Raw genomic sequence first — 20,752 nt, forward strand, 5'->3', positions numbered from 1 at the left:
AGATAACAGATATCCAGGGTTCCGAATAGACACAGAGATCCATCAGTAATCAGACAACTACTTTAGTCTGGGTTTCTTGGGCGAAGACACAAGTGAATTCCCAGAAATGCCGAGGAACCAAGGGGCCAGTGAAAAGGAGGAATTGAAGGACATTAGTTTTACTAAAGAAAATAGAGAAAGGAATGGGACTGAAAGCTGATTAAAACCCCCGAGTCTGATAATCTACATCCTGGATACAAAACGAGGTGATCATGGAAATAGTGGATGTATTGGTTGTCATCTTCAAAAATTCTATACTTTTCGGGACCAGCCCGGCAGAATTAATAGTGGCAAACGTAACCCCGTTACTTAAAAAAGGAAAGTAAAACCCGTGAAAAACAGACTGTTTAGCCTAACGTCAGTAGTAGGGAAATTGATAGGGTCGATTATAAAGGATGTGATCACAGTACACTTCAAAAATATCAATGGGATTAGACAAAAATATCAGTGAGATTAGACAAAAACAGCCTGGATTTATGAAAGAGAAATTGTGTAGGACAAACCTACTGGAGGTTTTTGAGAACATAACGAGCAGAATAGATAAGGCAGGATGAGTGGATGTGATGCATTTGAATTGGGCGGCATGGTGGCGCAGTGGTTAGCACTGCTGCCTACGGTGCTGCGGAACCGGGTTCGATCCCAGTCCCCCGTCCGTGTGGAATTTGTACATTCTCCCCGGATCTGCGTGGGTCTCACTCCCATAACCCAAAGTCGTGCGGGTTAGGTTGATTGGCCATGCTAAATTGCCCCTTCACTGGAAAAAAATATAATTATAATTATATCATTTATTTTTAAAAAAGTGATGCATTTGAATTTTGCAGAAAGCTTTTTAAAAAAAAATAAATTTAGAGTACCCAATTCTTTTTTTCCAATAAAGGGGCAACTTAGCGTGGCCAATCCACCCACTCTGCACATCGTTTTGGGTTCTGGGGGTGAGACCCACACAGACAACGGGGAGAATGTGCAAACTCCACACGGGCAGTGACCCGGGGCGAGGATCGAACCTGGGTCCTCGGTACCGTGATGAGGCAGCAGTGCTAACCACTGCACCACCGTGCCGCCCTCTTTCAGAAAGATTTTGATAAAGTTCCACGTAAGAGGTTAGTGTACAAAATAAAAGTGCATGGGATTGGGGTAATATATTGGCATTGATTAAGAGTTGTTAGCAAACAAGAATTGGAATAAATGGGTGTGGGTGTGGAATAAATGACTAATCGGGGCCCCGCAGGGATCAGTGCTTGGGCCCCAGCTATTAACAATATACATCAATGATTTGGATGAGGGAACCAAACGCAATATTTCTAAGTTTGCTGACGGCATGAATCTTGGTGGGAATGAGAATGGTGAGGAGGATGTCGGATTTCAGGGTGAGTTCGACAAGTTGAGCTGGCAAATACAGGGCAGATGCAATATAAAGTGTGAAGTTATCCAATTCAGTCGGAAAAACAGAATGGCAGAGAATTATTTAACTGGTTATATATTGGGAAATTTTGACGTCCAAAGTGTTCTGGGTGTGCTGTTACACAAGTCACTGAAAGCAAAAATGCAGCTACAACAAACAGGAAGGCAAATGGTATGTCAGTCTTTATTGCAACAGGATTTGTCTTACTGCAGCTGTCCAGGGCATTGGTGAGCCCACACGTATCATAGAATCCCCACGGTGCAGAAGGAGACCATTCGGCCCATCGAGTCTGCACCGACCCTCTGAAAGAGCACCCCATCTTAGGCACATGACCCTGCCCTATCCCCAGAACCCCACCGAGCCTTTTAGACACTAAGAGGCAATTTATCATGGCCAATTCACCTAACGTACATTTTTGGACTGTGGGAGGAAACCGGAGCACCCGGAGGAAACCCACGCAGACACGGGGGGAATGTGCAAACACCACACAGACAGTCACCCGAGGCTGGAATTGAACCCGGGTCCCTGGCGTTGTGAGGCAGCAGTGCTAACCACTGGGCTACCGTGCCACCCTGGAGTTTCTTGTGCAGCTTTGGGTCCTTACATGTGACAGGATATACGTACCATAGATGGGAGTGCAGCAAAGGTTCACCAGACTGATTCCTGGGGTGGCGGGACTGTTGTTGGAGGAGAGAATGGATCAACTAGGCCGGTGTTCACTTGCCAGAAGAATGGGAGGGGGTCTCATTGAAGCGAGTAACATTTTTACAGGGCTGGATGCAGGGGTGTTGTTTCCTTGGGCTGGGGTTGTCTGGAATGAGTGGTCACAATCTCAGGATATGGAGTTGGCTACGTAGGAATGAGATGAGGAGAAATCTCTTCACCCAGAGGGTGGTGAAGGGAAGCCAAGTCACTGAATATATTTGAAAAGGAAATTTGAGACTCAAAAGGAGTATGGGGGAGAAGGCTGGAGGAGTAAGGTGTTGAGATAAGGAATCAGCCATTATCATACTGAATGGCAGAGCAGGTTCGAAGGGCCCAATTGCTTACTCCTGCTGCAGTTGTCTATGTTTCTAACGGGAGTGCAGAAAACATGAAGGTCAAGTGATTTGGGGCAAAGCACCAAATGATATCTGCTCGTATAACGTATAGTCTCATTTGTTATAGTTTTTCTTGATGATTGCCGTTCCATTTGTGTTTCATTACCACAGTTTTAATTATTGCATGTTCTATGTTATGTCAATCAGTTTCAAGCAAAGAAGTGTATAGCATTGTCGGTTCGTCAGTTTTACTGGATCTTGGACAAAGAATTAATTTTACCAACGCTGACCTTTTGTGGGAATTCACCACCAACAGTAAACACCCGATAACTATTTTGGATTATGACCGGCATAGGCAGAAAATAGAACCACAATCACAGTTCAAACATCGTTTATATTTTAATGAAAATGATGGCTCTCTGATCCTGAGCAATGTGAAACCTGCGGACCAAGGGGTTTATACCATTTCTGTTGATGCCAAACTGGAGGGAACAATAGAATTGTTTGTCTCTGGTGAGTACTTTTGATTTATTTGTACGTGTTGAAACTGATATGACTCATGAATCATTCACTTCACTTAAGAATTGTCTACCACAGAGTTATGGCTGTTAACGTCATTGAAGCTGGTGGTACAGTGGTTAGCACTGCTGCCTCACAGCGCCAGGGAACCGAGTTCGATTCCGGCCTTGGGTCACTGTCTGTGTGGAGTTTGCACGTTCTCCCCGTCTGCGTGGGTTTCCTCCGGGTGCTCCGGTTTCCTCCCACACTCCAAATATGTGCAGGTTGGGTGGACACGCCATGTTCAATTGCCCCTCAGTGTCCAAAGAGGTGCAGGTTAGGTGGGGTTACGGGGATAGGGTGGGGGAAGTGGGCTTGGGTGGGGGTGCTCTTTCAGAGGGTCAGTGCGGACCCGATGGGCTGAATGGCCTCCTTCTGCACAATATGGATTCTGTGAAAATATTGAAATCGTGGAAACGGAATGGCAATTCAGTCACATGATGTTGGCAATTCAGTCACATGATGTGACATGCTAACAGGGGGAGTAAGGATAAAGGCCGGGATTCTCCGATCGGCGTTCGCCCTGCCACTGATGCCAGCGGGAGCGGAGAATTAGGCACACAGCCAAAACCCCGTTCACTGCAGGGGGAGCAGAGAACCCCACCGGCAGGAACAGGTGGAGAAGCTCAGCCAAAGTCTCTCCTTATAGCTGCCAAATGTCCCTTTCACTATCCCACCAAACCATTTGGGCACAATATGACTGCCGACCAGACATCTGGGGCTGGATTCTCCGATTTTGCAGCTATGTCCAGAGAATGCGCCGGGCCTTACGACCAAAATGTCGGGGCGCCCCCGCACCGATGCTCCGCCCCGGTGGGGGGCTAGCAGAATGGCCGGGTCCGTGGCCGCGCATAGCGGCGGCGTACAACATGGCGGCGGCTGCGTGCGGACCCGGCCTGCCAGATAGTTCCCCCCTGTAACCTCCATTGCCACCCTGGACCACCCCCCAGCAGTCTCCCCAGACCCTGCCGAAGCCCCCCCCCCCCCCCCCCCCCCCCCACCAGCAGAACGGCTCCCAAACCCCCCCCCCCCCCCGACTGTGGCACCGCTGGACACAGTCTGCAGCCGTCACGCCAGGTTTTTAAATAAAAATATACAGTACCCAATTAATTTTTTTACAATTAAGGGGCAATTTAGCGTGGCCAATCCACCTACCCTGCACATCTTTGGGTTGTGGGGGTGAAACACACACAGACACGGGGAGAATCTACAAACTCCACACGGACAGTGACCCAGAGCCGGGATTCGAACCCGGGTCCTCAGCGCCGTGAGGCAGCAATGCTAACCACTCTGCCACCGTGCTGTCCCAGGTTCCATGAAAGTTGAGAGGACACGCGACCGATGCTGTCTGGTAGACGGCCCATTGGGGGGGGGGGAGCATCGGGGGAGGGCCGCGGGTGACGTCCTGAGGCCGTCCCAATGGTGTCCAGCGTAATCCTTGAGCATGCCGTTTTTGAGTGGGCGGAGCATCCGAAAAACTGCACCGCCCCCGATTTTGGCGTAAAAACGGATTCTCCGGCCAATCGGCAAAAGCAATTTCGGCGCCGGCAATGGGAGAATCCCGCCCCTCCAATTTAGAAACTTTGAGTAATAAGGACATCATCCCCATTAGCATGTCTAGGTTTTGCATGACACATCCTGCTGTTTTGCTAAAGGGGGCTATTTATGGAAAAAAAACAGAATGACTTGCAGGCGTGTTTAGTGAATGTTTGCCGGTGCCCCGCAGCACAGCGAATGACCCCGCTATAAATGCCGGTGCCCCGCAGCACAGAGAATGACCCCGCAGCACAGCGAATGACCCCGCTATTAAATGTTATTGTTTTGGGCCTCGAGATCTTAATTGCCTTAATTTGCTGTTCTGAGGAGCTCCGCTATTTGAAAATGGTGCCCCGATCTGTCTCAATCCCCCCAACGCAACCCCCCCAACTTACTAGTTAGGATGTACCCGAGCCCCCCTCACCCCACCTCATATGAGTACGGCACCCCCTGGCCTCTGATCCCTAGCACAGGAAAGATGCCACCTGGACACCCTGGCATTGTCTCTGCCAGCCTGTCAATGCCAGCCAAGCACCCTGTGGTTATGAACTAAATCACCATAAGAGGAACCAAACAATTACTCCAAATTGCGTTTATTACTATGCGCAATTTGGCTGCTGTTTCTCTCCACTGAGACGGGCTGGATTCTCCGCCCCGCCACATTTCCATTTCACCCCGCCGGCCGGATGCTCCGTAACGCCGGCCGGTCAATGGGTTTCCCATTGTGGGGGCAGCCCCTCGCCGTCGGGGAAACCCCTGGACCGTCGGCTAAATGGACCCTGCCAGTTACTTGGGGCTCTCAAACAACTGACAGACTGTCAGAAAACCATGAGTAGTTTGCTGGTAGATGATGGGAATTTATGAATTCTGCCTGTGGGATTTTCCCAATTCCCTGCCTGCTATTTGTGAAGTACCTGGGAAAATGCACTCTGGCCAACCCAGTGGCAATGTGAACTAATGGATGTTACACCCTGTCAATCACATAACATGTCAGTGACAGAAAGTATTGATGCTTCATAGAAGCAACACTTGCCCTCAGTACATGGAATAACACTAAATACTCACTCTACACCACACAGAGACTGTACTATTATTTCTTTTGTAGGAAAAATGGAAGTTTACCGTGCTCCTGGGGGCTCCATGTTCTTTCCTGGAGTCTTTGAGGAACACCGGAACCAGGCTGAAATGTTCAAATGGGAGGTGTTGAGTGGAAGTACAGAGAATGGAACCAGAACTAAAGTGCTGCAGTTTCACCCAAACAATACCGAACCTTCCTTCATGAAAAAATACAACGATCGCATTGACATCTTCCCATTTAATGGATCATTTATCCTTCATCAATTACATTTTTCAGACGAGGGTCTTTATACACTTTCGACCAATCAACAAAATATCATTGCTCAAACTGTTCGGCTACAGATAATAGGTATGTTTATGTCACGGGTTTAAGCGACAGTAGGTGGAATATCTGCCAGTGGTGGGAATCATGGTGGGCAGGGGCACAACTTTTGGTGGGTAAATGGCAGATTAATGTTCCTGCTGATACGTGTCGGGATCCCACTTCAATATCACAAATACTCTTTTTTTTTTTAAACTACTCACATTCTTCCTCCAAATTGAGCAACCTGACAGCGGGTATTTGGGTCAGTCTGATTCACGACTGGATATAAATGGGATGCACAGGTTGACCCGCACTTCATTCACACCATCAAGGTTTGTACATGCAGCGTTTGCTAACCTTCGACTGTGCTGCTGCCATATCTGGAGACTGCTTTGATTTTCTCAGCACCGGGCGAGACCTTGGGGCAGGAACATAAGAACTAGGAGCAGGAGTAGGCCATCAGGCCCCTCGAGCCTGCTCCGCCATTCAATGAGATCATGGCTGATCTTTTGTGGACTGAGCTCCACTTTCCGACCCGAACACCATAACCCTTCATCCCTTTATTCTTCAAAAAACTATCTATCTTTATCTTAAAAACATTTAATGAAGGAGCCTCAACTGCTCCACTGGGCAAGGAATTCCATAGATTCACAACCCTTTGGGTGAAGAAGTTCCTCCTAAACTCAGTCCTAAATCTACTTCCCCTTATTTTGAGGCTATGTCCCCTAGTTCTGCTTTCACCCGCCAGTGGAAACAACCTGCCCGCATCTATCCTATCTATTCCCTTCATAATTTTAAATGTTTCTATAAGATCCCCCCTCATCCTTCTAAATTCCAACGAGTACAGTCCCAGTCTACTCAACCTCTCCTCATAATCCAACCCCTTCAGCTCTGGGATTAACCTAGTGAATCCCCTCTGCACACCCGCCAGCGCCAGTACGTCCTTTCTCAAGTAAGGAGACCAAAACTGAACACAATACTCCAGGTTTGGCCTCACTAACACCTTATACAATTGCAGCATAACCTCCCGAGTCTTAATCTCCATCCCTCTAGCAATGAAGGATAAATTTCCATTCGCCTTCTTAATCACCTGATGCACCTGTAAACCAACTTGTTGCGACTCATACACTCGGACCCAGGTCACTCTGCACAGCGGCATGTTTTAATATTTTATCATTTAAATAATAATCCCTTTTGCTGTTATTCCTACCACAATGGAGGTGGTGGGAGGCTGGAAGGCAGGGGCATGGCTGTGGGGATTGACTGGAGGCTGGAAGGATAGGGTGGACTCGCGTGCAAATTGAGGGGAGGAGGGAGTTAAAGATCACATTGTCAGGATCAACGATGAAAGGCAGTCCTGGGGCTAAGTGGGCCATGCCACAGGGCTATGCATGGCACACGTGTCTTGTTCCAAGTCCGAGGAGTGGACCGACATTTTTGTGCACTGTGGGCTATGCACAACACAGTGTGCAGGGCGTGGTCAGTTGCTCACAGGGTTGCATCCTGGGGGTGGGTAGCAAACTCCTGCACTGCAGATGTCACTGTCAGGGGAGGCAGCTGCACTGATTACGGAACTGGCAAGTCGGGTTGGTGGCTGGGGGTGGGAGTAATCAATGGCCTCATGGGACGGGGGTTCTTATACATGTTTTTGCAAGTGGTTCATTCCAGGGTTCCACTGAGGAACTGTGCAAGATCTCTCGGTCATAAACGCATAAATGTATGGGGGATGTTAACGGCCCTTTGCAATAACGTGCAACATGCAGTTTACTGTGGTGAAGCAAGCCAGGCTTTGTCATTAGTACAGCACAACACTGATAGTGCACATGTGGCCCTCAGGTGCTTCCTGGCAGCAGCCACTGATTTTCATAAACAGGAAAGATTTCCCTCTCGCTCAACATACAACTAATCTGCGATCACCAGGAACAGATCATGCAAGTTTATGCCAGGTACCCTGGGAGTCCGCATGACTCGTACATCTTGTGCCAGTCCCAGGTGTCACAGATCTTTGAGGGCCCTCAGTGCAGAGAAGGTTGGCTGCTAGATGATAAGGCACGGATAATGACTATCCATTCGTTACCCACAAAGTGCATCGGTGAAGGGGTGCAATGCAGAACATGCACTCACAGTGTCTGTGATAGAGCTAACAATAGGCATCCTGGAGATACGCTTCAGATGTTTGGACCATTCAGGTGGGTCTCTCAAGTACTCTGCTCAAAAGGTGTCCCGCATCATTGTGGTTTGCTGGACTCTGAACAGCGTGGTGCTTCAAAGCCGGGGATAAGTTGCAACAGGGAGGAGGCACTCATCTCCTTGGGTGAAGAGGTTGTGTAAAGGCACGAACCTGAAGAGGGAGTTATGCCATGTGCTGACGCCATTGCAATGGTAAGAATTAGAAGACATGCCAGTAAAACTCTGATTCCCACAGAGTTTCAGAAAGATGACATGAGCACATTTCTCCAATCCCTTAAGAGGCAGGGAAGTGATTAAGATGTTCGTGCTCAACATTCTCCTCTTGGTCAATGGTGACATTCTCCCAAGAATTAGTAACCCACAAGACTACCAAAAGACTCCTTGTTGGAAGGCTCAGCAGCCAATTGTCCATATGATGGTTGTGCAAGTACCGGACCAGCACACCAACCAGTCAGCTACACATTGCAGTCTTTTTGCACCAACACATGACACTTACAGTCTAACAGCCACCAGCCCACATCCCTGAGGTCTCAGAGGCTCTTCTCCCCCGCCCCCCCCTCTAACATTTACCGCCAGAATTCCCCCCCCCCCTCCCCCCCCCCCCCCCCCCCCCCACCACCCCCTCAATGTCTGCTCTCCCTCACCTCTCCCTCCTTATGGGGCTCCCACTCGGGGTTCGTCCCTAGAATTGACTCTGGCATAAATTGTGCATGGTGGCACAGTGGTTAGCACTGCTGCCTCACAGTGCCAGAGAAACGGGTCACTGTCTGTGTGGAGTTTGCACGTTCTCCCCCCTGTCTGCATCGGTTTCCTCCGAGTGCTCCGGTTTCCTCCCACAATGTACAGTTTGGTGGATTTACCAAGCTAAATGCCCTCTTAGTGTCTGAAGATGCGGGGTGATGGGGATAGGTTCAGATGGGTGGGCCTAGGTAGAGTTCTCTTTCAGAGGTTCAGCACAGACTTGAGGGACAGAATGGCATCCTGCTGCACTGGAAGGCAACCTCCCTAAGGCTGGAAGAGAACCTCCGTCCGGGACACCTGATCTGGAAGGTCCACCTGCAGATTCTCTTCCCACCCACTGCTATGATCATAGAATCCCTACAGTACAGAAGGAGGCCATTCGGCCCATCAAGACTACATCGACCCTTTCAAAGACCACTCTACCTAGGCCCAATCCCCTGCCCTAGTCATTGAACCCCACCCTAAAAGGTAATTTATCATGGTCAAGCCACCCAACCTGCACATCTTTGGACTGGGGGAGGAATCCGGAGCACCCGGAGGAAACCCACGCAGACACGGGCAGAACATGCAGACTCCACACAGATAGTCACCCAAGGTCGGAATCGAACCCGGATCCCTGGTGCTGTGAGTCAGCAGTGCTGCCCACTGTGCCACCATGCCGCCCCAATGCTGCCCTGATGTTCCAGGATTGTGCGCAGCCTCTACCTTGAACTCCGGAGTCAGCCTCGGGCATTGTTCAGGTGAGTCCCAACATCTGCACGCTATGTCGTTCCAAACCTGTTTCCCGTTGGGGTGTTTTTTCACCAGCATCGCGGATAACCAGGTGTCGGGTGGTGGATCTTTCTTGGCACACTGGCCCCTGGTGGGGTTTCCAACCCGCCATGGTGGACACCAGCAAAGGAGTCCGCTGTAAACCCACGGCACCGTGAAACCAATTTCTGGCCCCCCTCCCCCGCCCAGGTCCCAGTGAACCCATCTGTTGGGTCTTGGGAGAATTCCATCCTCTGTTTCACTGAAAATTGCCCTGTACCACTCTCTTCCTGATCTCTTAAACTCACATCAACTGACCATGCGTCACATTCGTGTTTGTGACGAAACGGGACAAATTCACCACCACGTTCGTCTCACAACAACTGTACTTTAAAAATGGCTGTGAAACACTTTGAGACATGCTGTGTATATAATGTGCATGCCGATGTTTTTATACCATGTTGTACAGGTAAATTTCATTGCAAATGGAGATTTTTAACATCGCAGTTCCTTAATCATTGTTTTTTCCCCTTCAGAGGAGCTGTCAGAAACCTCGATATTGAGCAACACCAGCTCTCTCGCTTCCACCATTGCGCTGACCTGTGATGTTTCTGGAAAACCTCATGGGTATAAATGGCAGAAGGACGGAGGGGAAATCTCTCCGCGTCACTGGCTAATAAATGGGAACAGAAGCCTCATTATCCCGAGCTCTATGAAAGGTGACTGTGGGATCTATACCTGCCTCGCAGTCAATCCCATCAGCTCTATCCAGGCAGATTACACATTAACTATTTATGGTAAGATTGATTTATGAACAACACTTTGAAGTTAAAGTTTGCAACATCTGCTGCTGGCACGATAGCAGAGACACAATATAAATATCGATATATAAACGTTGATTAACGCTCCACAGCACAGTAGCATTGTGGATAGCACAAATGCTTCACAGCTCCAGGGTCCCAGGTTCGATTCCGGCTTGGGTCACTGTCTGTGCGGAGTCTGCACATCCTCCCCGTGTGTGCGTGGGTTTCCTCCGGGTGCTCTGGTTTCCTCCCACAGTCCAAAGATGTGCGGGTTAGGTGGATTGGCCATGATAAATTGCCCTTAGTGTCCAAAATTGCCCTTAGTGTTGGGTGGGGTTACTGGGTTATGGGGATAGGGTGGAGGTGTTGACCTTGTGTAGGGTGCTCTTTCCAAGAGCCGGTGCAGACTCAATGGGCCGAATGGCCTCCTTCTGCACTGTAAATTCTATGTAATTAACAAGGATACAGTCAGCCGTGATTGATGGGGGTGTATTCTGATTCTGCGTTCTGAAAAAACTTTCCCCCTTATGTCCCCTACTCGCCTGGGAATGCTGACACATGCTGTGGTACAGTTCCCTAAACCTTCACACACCTGCTTCACGTGACTGCTAAATACAGGAGCCTCAACACCCAGTGTTAGTTGGATATTTAGGAATGAACAGTATTATGGTCACTGCTGCCTGGCATCAATACACAGGCTGTGTCACCATGGAGCAGTAGTGATTAGGAATGTGATCCCTGACTGATTTTTCCCTCCCTTGGGATACTTAGGCCAATTACCACACCTTAACCCCTGCTATGGCTGAGATCAGCTAACGCAGTACAGACTTCTGCTCAAATTGACTGTCAATGTCTACAGGGATGTAAAGATGCTTCTCAAGTCATGGCAAAAGAGGAGATAGTTGAGACACTTGAAAGGTTTACAACTGATAAATAGTAGATCGGCTGTACTTAAAGGTGATAAGTCACCAGGATTAGAGGAGTTGTCTTCAAGGATGCTGAAGGAAATAGGGATGGAAATGGCCAATATTTCTCCCATCCTCCTTATACATAACGGCAGTGCCCAGAAGTCTGGGGGATTGCAAACGTTGCATCCATATTCAGAAATCAGCTAAGGATGAGGCCAGCAACTACAGGCCTGTCAGTCTAACCTCAATGGTGGGGAAGTTTTCAGAAATTATAATTCGGGACAAAATTCATAATCAGTTGGTCAAATTCAGGTCATTAAAAGGCAGCCTGGATTTGTTACGGGCAAATCCTGTTTTGGCGTTTTGATGTGGTAGTAGACAAGGTGCCTGTCCTCTCTGGCCACCTCACACAGGACCGCCAGAGGCCAGCTTCTCCTCCACCTCTCTACGAGTCATCGCGCCATCTTCAAAGTGGCGATGACTGAGGACTGCCAGGCACATCGCTGAGCGAAACCCCCTCAGCACAGCCTGCTCAGGCCCCACAAGTCAGAGGGCACGACAGCCAAGATCATTTGGGCCAACAAAACGCCACAGTCAGCAATCTGCCTCCAGTGCCGCTGTCAGCGAGGGAGTGGGGCACCAAGAGGTACCCGCAAACTTAAGCTTAAGGCACAGTGAGCAGTGCAACGGGCTGATGTTTATTTTTGTAAATATCACGGGTGTATCAATCAGTTCAGATTTGATACTTTTTTTTCACTTAAATGTCATGAAGAAAAATGGCTACTTTGCTCACAAGCCCTGAGTTTCCTGTATATTCGATGGGTTTTGGCCTCATCACTGCCTGCTGAAAGACGGTTGGAACAGCAAACTTTATTACTGAGGCAGTGATGCAACCTTGGGTTCATGGCATGATTTTACGTGGTAGGAAGCAGTGCCCTTGGTCCTCGACAAAAGGCAGGCATTGACCGCCTAACTGAACTTCCGACTGTCATATCTAGAAGGGCAAGAGCAGCAGATACGAAGGAACACGACCGCCTGTGACGTTCCCCTCTGAGTCACCCGCTACCCTGACTTGGAAATATATCGGCAGTTCCTTCACTGTCACTGGGTCAGACTCCTGGAGCTCCCTCCCTAACAGCACTGTGGGTGCACCTACACTACATGGACTGCAGCTCATCACCAGCTTCTCAGGGAAAATCAGGATAGGCACGAAATGCTGGCCTAGCCACAGCCCACAGCCCGTAAATGCATTTTTCCAAGGTTCATTTTGTTTGTTTAAAGTTGTGGACTTTTGTGACTTTATTCTCCTGTAAGATTTCAAACTACACCTTCTCTAAACAAAGAGCTACTGGTCCCTCACTGGATTGTAACAATATTATCTGATGTAAAAAAAAAATAAGTTTAACGTACCGTTTTCTGTTCCAGATCTTCCACCTCCGCTTCACCACACAATGGTATTGTCCATTTTGGCACTGATTTCTGCCTCTGTGATCTTCGTTGGTATAATGCTTCTGTGTTTGCACCACGACATGAAAAAAATAAGTAAGAAGAACATATTATTTTTGCAGTTTGCTGTTAGAAGTTTAAAAATGTCTTAATTATAATTTAATAGTGAGAGGCTGTGGATGCCGGAATCTGAAACAAAATCTGTTGCCAGACCTGCTGAGGTTTTCCAGCTATTAGAGGTGAAAATATTCACACGAAGGCCTGAGTATAAGTTAAAAAAGGAGTTTATTATGTCAGAATTCTGGGAGAGAAGGCCTGAGGCTCCGCAGCCTATTGACAGCACCTTTCCTCACTTGAGCTAAGGCTCACACGGGTTAATATACAGATTCAACGGGCGGATTCTTATTTACACACAATCAATCAACTATATGCGCATCACAATCCATTACATGCAGTCAATCAATTTTCTTAGCATCCCAGTTATCACGTATATGGCTAAAGTGGGTGTTGTCTTACCCGCCCCTAACCACACACAAGTCATTCAAAACTAACACAAGGATATGTCCTGCCTACAGCTGTGGACCTTGAGCTTTATCAAGGATACATTGCACTCTTTGTTCTGTGAAGCTGTTATCAGCGGCTGTTGGGACACTCTCTATACATACCCACGCTTGGGTCTCATGAGACAGTTTACAGGGAATGTGGCTTGTTCAGCCATTTTGTGTCCTTTCTGATATTAACAGCATTGTGTATACACTATCTATTTCTACAAATTGCCTCTTCTAAACAGGCATCTAAGCCAATGAGTACCTTTTGTCTCATCAGAACTATTCAAAAGTAATATTGGAGCACAAATGTAGTTACAGGGGCACACATGATATAAATATAATTGATATTATAGTCCAGTATCACAAAATGCCCTCCCTCACCAGCTTTCTCTGTTCCCCTCCCTCCCAGAACAATGACAGGGCCCCCTTGCCCTCACTTTCCACCCTACTAACCTCCGTATTCCACAAGACCATCCTCCGCTATTTCTGCCCAACTCTAGCGTGATGCCACCACGAAACACATCTTCCCCCCACCTGCGCTGTCAGCATTCCACAGGGACTGCTCCCTCCGTGACACCCTGATCCACTCCGCCATCACCCCAAACCCTCATTCCCTTCCCACAGCCCTTTACATCCTCCCTCCTCGCCAATTCAGGTGAAGCAATTTTCCACTCGCACCTCCTTCAACTTGGTCTATTGCATTCTCTGCTCCCAATCTGGTCGCCTCTACATTGGGGAGACTAAACACAGTCACAATCGCTCATCCCGCATGCATGGCCCCACACTTCCCGTTGCTTGCCATTACAACTCTGCAGTTGGCTCTCATGCCATCTTTAGCCTGCTGCCTTGGCTAATGAAACCCAAAGCAAACTGGAGGAGCAGCATCATCTCCTCTTCCGATTAGGCATGTTACCCAGCATCCAGTTCAACAATTTTAGACGGTGACCTTTCTCCACCTTCGTAACCTTTTTTTGTGTCCCAAACATTTTTTGTTCTGATGCAAAAGCCCTCCCTCCCCGACCGGCCCATTTGTCACTTGTTCTTTCGTTCTGCGACATCTTCGTTGCAATCTCTCTCAGCTCCCACTAATCTCTGTTCCACACGCCCTAAATACAATCACACTTTCTCTTCTTTAGTTCCGAGTCATGTGGACTCGAAATATTGGCTGGTATTTTCCGGCTGTGGAATTCTGTGGTCCGCCGGCAGGTTCCCGGCGGCGTGCAGTGGCTTCCATGGGAATTCCCATTGGCAGCATCATGAAGAGTGAATCTTCCCACCAGCGAATGGGCGTTGCCTCCTGCTGCCGAGGGAAACGCGGCTGGGAGGCCGGAGATTCCCGCCCATTAACTATCCTCATGGATGCTGACCTGTCGTGTTTTCCCAGCATTTTCTGTTTTCCTATTCTAATTTAATCATTGGGCATTGTGAAAAAGTTAAACATGACACCGAGTCATCTTAAATTCTGCTTTTGATGTAATCCTACAAGTATTTTCTGCTAGGACGGCAAGGCGGTGCAGTGGTTAGCGCTGCTGCCTCACGGCGCCAAGGTCCCAGGTTCGATCCCGGTCTTGGGTCACTGTCCATGTGGAGTTTGCATATTCTCCGCGTGTCTGCGTGGGTCTCACCCCCACAAACCCAAAGATGTGCAGGGTAGGTAAATTCGCCACACTAAATTGCCCCTTAATTGGAAAAAAAAATTGGATACTCTAAATTTATTTAAAAAAATAAAATAAGTCTTTTCTGCTTGAAAGAATGGTGGAAGTAGATGCAATAATAATTTAGGGGCCTCACGGTAGCATGGTGGTTAGCATCAATGCTTCACAGCTCCAGGGTCCCAGGTTCGATTCCCGGCTGGGTCACTGTCTGTGTGGAGTCTGCACGTCCTCCCCGTGTGTGCGTGGGTTTCCTCCGGGTGCTCCGGTTTCCTCCCACAGTCCAAAGATGTGCGGGTTAGGTGGATTGGCCATGCTAAATTGCCCGTAGTGTAAGGTTAATGGGGGGATTGTTGGGTTACGGGTATACGGGTTACGTGGGTTTAAGTAGGGTGATCATTGCTCGGCACAACATCGAGGGCTGAAGGGCCTGTTCTGTGCTGCACTGTTCTAATAACTTTCACAGTGGAACTGGAGAAATACTTAATGGGAAAAGAAGTGCTAAGTTATGGAGAAAGAACGGGAAGGTGGGACAAATTGGTTCACTCTTCCAAACAGATGGTTTAGCTCAATCGGCTAAATCGCTGGCTTTTAAAGCAGGCCAAGCAGGCCAGCAGCACGGTTCGATTCCCGTACCAGCCTCCCCGAACAGGCACCGGAATGTGGCGACTAGGGACTTTTCACAGTAACTTCATTGAAGCCTACTCGTGACAATAAGCAATTTTCATTTCATTTCAAAGGCATGATGAGACAATTTATTTTTTCTTCCATAGAATCCCTACAGTGCAGAAGGAGGCCATTCGGTCCATCAAGTCTAAACTAACCCTCTAAAAGAGCACCCTACCTAGACCCACTCTCCCGCCCTAACCCTGTAACATGATTCTCTTAATTTTTCTGCATGTGAGTGTCACTGGTAAAGTCAGCATTTGTGGCCCATCCTTATTTGTCCTTGAACGGAGTTGCTTGTTGGACCATCTCAGAGGGCATTTAAGAGTCAACCACATTGCTGTGTGTGTCTGGAGTCCTATGTAGACCAGGTAAGGGTGGCAAATTTCCTTCCCTAAAGGGCATTCGTGAACCAGATGGGTTTTTAACGACAATCGATGATTGTTTCATGGTCGCCATTACTGAGACTAGCTTTATATTCCATATTTATTAATTGTATCAACCCTGGTGGGATTTGCACGTCTCCAGAGCATTAACCTGGGCCTCTAGATTAGTGGCAAGACTGTCATCTCCCATTGTGGCTTACCACTCTTGTTGTAACTGTCTACAATTCTGTGAGTAATGTTGATGCCCATTTTGTGTCTTTTTCCAGGTGTGGATTTTCATCGAAAAGTCCTCCTATTCTTGCAGGTCACTGCAATGCTTTCGTTTATCATTCTCTTTGCGGCCCTACTGTGCTGGATACAGGCTGAAGGTATTATGAATGCTCATGTTTGTTTCGTCTCGCTGTTAGTAACTATTTTTAATCATCCGGTTGGTGCTATAATTTAATAGTTAGGGGAACAATAAAAACGTACATTTTATATAATGCACTTCGCAGGAGCATTTGACACTGAGCCAGAAAGGAAGGTGGAAGTAGATCCAATAATAACGTTCACAGTGGAACTGGATAAATACTTAATGGGAAAAGAAGTGCTAAGTTATGGAGAAAGGACGGGAAAGTGGGACATATTGGTTTACACTTCCAAACAGATGGCAATGGCATGATGAGACAATTTATTAGATCAGATGACCAAACGCTTGGTCAAAGAGGTAGTTTTAAAGAGAATCTTAAAAGAAGAAAAGAGAGGTGGAATCGTGAAGGCACAGCCACCAGTTCAGGGACAGTTTAAAATCGTAGATGCACAATGAGGCCGGAATTAAAGATATCTCGGAAAGTCTGAGGGTGATGACAGGGATGGGGAGGGGCAAAACCAAGGAGGGTTTTAAAATCAAGGTGCTGCTTGACCAGAAGCAATTGTAGGTCAGTGAGCACACGAAGATGAGGGCGGCAGAGTTTTGGGTGACCTGAATTTTAAAGAGGGTAGAATGTGAAAGAGCCGTCAAGATTTAGATTTATTGCCAGGTGTACCGGGGTACAGTGAAAAGTATTGTCCTGCATACAGTCCAGGCAGATCACACCAGACATACGATAACATGAAGGCGTCTAGCGGTAACTAAGTTATGAATGAGGGTTTCAGCAACAGGTGAGTGGAGATGGGTCAAAGTAGGGTGATGCTACTGAGCTGGAAAAAGCTCAGACTAAGATGACATGAACGTGAGGTGGAAGCTTATCTTGGAGTCAATTCGAGGCCAGTGTTGCAAACAGACTGGTTTGATAACAGGGCTTTGGCAGGGAGAGGTATAGAATCAGTGGAAAGGCAATGCAGTTCGGAATGAGGACCGAAAACAATCCGGTAAATATTCCAGTCTCGCCCATCATTGGAATCGGCGCGGACGGAACGGACAATTTGACGGACATTGAAAGGTCCGTTGACCTGGGATGGGAATTTCTGTCCTCTGGGCGAGCAGGAACAGAAAGTCCTGCCCAGTAACTTCAGTTTTTCTACTATTTAATTGGGAAAACATTTCTGCTCATCCCCGGGTCACTGTCCATGTGAAGTTTGCACATTCTCCCCGTGCCTGCGTGGGTCTCACCCCCACGACCCAAAAGATGTGCGCGGTGCATGGATTGGCCACGCTAAATTGCACCTTAATTGGAAAAATGTTTAAAAAGATAGGTGTTCAGGAAGGTGGCTGTGAAGTACATGTGGTTGTCACCAGCCTGCATATCAAAACAAATGCTGTGCTTTCAGAAGATATTGCCAAGGGGCAGTATTTCATCAAAAATTGGAGGGAACCAAAGATAGAATCTTGGGGGACATCCGAGGTAGCGACACAAAAGCAGGAAGAGATCCTGTTGCAGGTGAAGAGAACTGAAAAAAGAAAGATTTGCATTTGCACTACCCTCTCACCACCTCAGAAGATCCAAGAATGCTTTCCAGCCAATTAAATACTCTTTAATTGTCGTCATTGTTGTCATGTAGGAAATGAAGTTGCATCAATATAAATTTGTAATTACATTATTACTCCATGCGTTGAGTTCACTGTATCTTTGAAGGGACAGTTGGAAAGCCTAATGGAGTGGACTGGACAGTGCAGTTATGGATTACTCCAGCAACATACAACACGTACAATCATACAAAATAGGAGCAGAAGCAGGCCATTCTGCCCCCTTGAGCCGGCCTTGCCATTCCATAAAATCATGGCTGATCTGGCTGTGTTTTGAATTCCACATTCTCATTCACCCCAAATAAACTTTCATTCCCTTGCCGAACAAATATCTTATCAACCTCCACCTTAGAAATATTTAAAGATTCTGGGCGCAATTCTCCGACCCCCACGCCGGGTGGGAGAATCGCGGGAGTGCCGGGCGATTCCCGCCATGCCGCCCTGGCACCCGCACGCGATTCTCCCACCCCCCCCCCCTCCCCAAAACGGCGTGCCACGTTTCACGACAGGCCGCTCGAAGAATCGCCGCTCGCCGTTTGTAGCAGGCGAGCGGCGATTCTCCGGCCCGGATGGGCCGAGCGGCCTGCCCAATCCGACGGGTTCACGCCGGCGCCAACCACAGCTGGTCGCTGCCGGCGTGAACAGCGTGCGAACGCTGCGTGTGCGGCCTGTGGGGGGGGGGGAGGATCGAGCACCAGTAGCGGCCCGGCGTCTCTAAAGGACGCACTCTTTTCCTCCGCCGCCCCGCAAGATCAATCCTCCATGTCTTGCGGGGTGCCCGCGGGCGGCGGCAACCGCGCATGATTTCATGCTCCGCCGCTTTCACGCGGCGCCAAGGCCCGGTGCGCGTAAGTGACGCGGCGCCGCTCCTAGCCCCCTGGGGGGGTGGGAGAATAGGGGGCGAGTAGCGGCCTCCAACGCCGGAGTGAAACACTCTGGTTTTCACTCCGGCGTCGGCACATAGGGCGCGATTCTCCCAAAACGGGAGAAATCGTAAAGCTGCCGTAAAACCCGGGCGGGTTTTACGGCAGCGCGCCCCTTCCCGACCAGGGACCGATTCTGGTCCCCGGTCGGGGCTAGCAGCCCGACGCCGTAGGCTCCGGCAAGACGGGCTTAACGAAAATCGTTAAGCCCGCTTGCCGGAGTTAGCGCCGGCTGACGCGTCATATGACGTCAGCCGCGCATGCGCAGTTTGGAAGACTCCAACCCGCGCATGCGCGGGTGACGTCATCGCGTTTTTGCGCGAAACCCGCGCATGCGCGGGCCGGGTTGCCCCTCAGCCGCCCCGCGAATGGATACTGCGGGGCGGCGGAAGGACAAGTAGTGCGCGGGCATCGGGCCCGCTGCCCGCGATCGGTGCCCACCGATCGCGGGCCCATGGCACCCTTGGCACGGCCGTGACAATTGGTGCCATGGTTATTAATAGCGAGTTTGTGACGCCGTTTTTACGAACGGCAAGACCAGGTGTGTTTGCCGTTCGTAAAAACGGCGGAAAGGGCTGGGACTTCGGCCCATCTAACAGCTGAGAATCGCTGCCGGCCGTAAAAAAAACGGCGGCAGCGATTCGGGTCGGGACTTCGGCGGGGGGGGGGGGGGGGGGGGGGGGGGGGAGAATAGCGGGAGGGCGGCAAAAATGTCGGGAAGGCCCTCCCGCTATTCTCCCACCCGTCGTGGGGGGGCGGAGAATTTCGCCCTTAGCTACCGATGGGAGAATTTCGCCCTCTACCCTCCCGATGGGAGAATTTCGCCCTCTACCCTCCCGATGGGAGAATTTCGCCCTCTACCTTCCACGTCCTGAGGCAAAGAATTCCAAAGCTGCACAAACCTCAAAAGAGAAAAAGGTTCTCCTCATCTCTCTCTTGAAAGGGCAACTCTTAATTTTAAACGGGTTCCGCCTGGTTGTGGAACAGACCGAGTGGGCCATTTTCTGTGCTGTCAACATCTATGGCCTACAATTCCCTTCAGTTAGTTCCAGTTGGGGTAGCACGGTGGCATTGCTGCCTCACGGCGCTGAGGCCCGGGTTTGAATCCCGGCCCTGGGTCACTGTCCGTGTGGAGTTTGCACGTTCTCCCCGTGTCTGCATCCCCACAACCCAAAGATGTGCAGGATAGGTGGATTGGCCACACTAAATTGCCTCTTAATTGGAAAAAAATAATTGGGTGCTCTAAATTTATATTTAAAAAAGCAAAGTTAGTTCCAGTTTTTATTTGTTTCTCTTATCCAACCAATGAATCCGTGTCATTTTTGTTCTTTCAACAGGAATTTCTGCAACTATGGTTGTCATGTTGGGGATTTTGTTTTTCCTGCTAATACTCACCATATTATCGGCATGCAGCATGAATTTCTGGGCCATGAAAACATTCAAAGTTATCTTGAATACCAATTGTAAGTTCAAACCTGGATTTTATTTTAATTTATATTACATTTTTAATACTCTGGATTAAATTTCCTCTGACCATTCTCCGCTGCTCAATGTAAAAAGAGTCCCATTAACCTCCTCCTAATGACTTCTGCTATCTCTTTATCTGACTCGCCATTGAGCACGTTATATCCTTGATCCCATTACTTTGACAAATTCCCTCTATATTTGCTCTTGCATTTAAATCCTCTCTCTCCCTCCCTGGTCTTCCATTCTCCATGTCCCCCCATTTTTACTGCTGGTTGTGTCACAGCGACATGAGGCCACACTGGCCATCCACCAACTGGGCCAACCCCAACAAGCACCCTCCCTCAAAGAAGTCCAAGTTGCTGTGGCAACAT

At 48.8% G+C, this 20,752-nt stretch overlaps 1 protein-coding gene and 1 long non-coding RNA gene across 4 annotated transcripts in view; one reads left to right on the top strand and one right to left on the bottom strand.

Annotated features, from left to right (window-relative positions):
* LOC119976182 (contactin-6-like) overlaps window positions 1-20,752 on the top strand; it is a 49,028-nt gene that overhangs the window by 12,400 nt on the left and 15,876 nt on the right. The window contains exons 2-7 of one of the 2 annotated variants that reach the window (XM_038816464.1): window positions 2,689-2,994; window positions 5,681-6,001; window positions 10,174-10,434; window positions 12,774-12,890; window positions 16,313-16,414; window positions 20,252-20,377. In XM_038816464.1, coding sequence (XP_038672392.1) covers window positions 2,689-2,994; window positions 5,681-6,001; window positions 10,174-10,434; window positions 12,774-12,890; window positions 16,313-16,414; window positions 20,252-20,377 — 1,233 coding nt within the window. The remainder of the gene's footprint in view (window positions 1-2,688; window positions 2,995-5,680; window positions 6,002-10,173; window positions 10,435-12,773; window positions 12,891-16,312; window positions 16,415-20,251; window positions 20,378-20,752) is intronic. The other variant, XM_038816467.1, reaches the window with a different exon arrangement.
* Window positions 1-20,752, bottom strand: part of LOC119976183 — a 63,088-nt gene that overhangs the window by 10,259 nt on the left and 32,077 nt on the right. For both annotated transcript variants that reach the window (XR_005462879.1, XR_005462878.1), the window contains exons 2-3: window positions 12,759-12,859; window positions 5,698-5,755 (exon numbers count right to left, since the gene is read on the bottom strand). This is a non-coding gene — a long non-coding RNA (uncharacterized LOC119976183). The remainder of the gene's footprint in view (window positions 1-5,697; window positions 5,756-12,758; window positions 12,860-20,752) is intronic.

The sequence above is a fragment of the Scyliorhinus canicula genome, chromosome 13 (assembly GCF_902713615.1).
Source record: "Scyliorhinus canicula chromosome 13, sScyCan1.1, whole genome shotgun sequence".
Taxonomy (NCBI): Eukaryota; Metazoa; Chordata; class Chondrichthyes; order Carcharhiniformes; family Scyliorhinidae; genus Scyliorhinus; species Scyliorhinus canicula.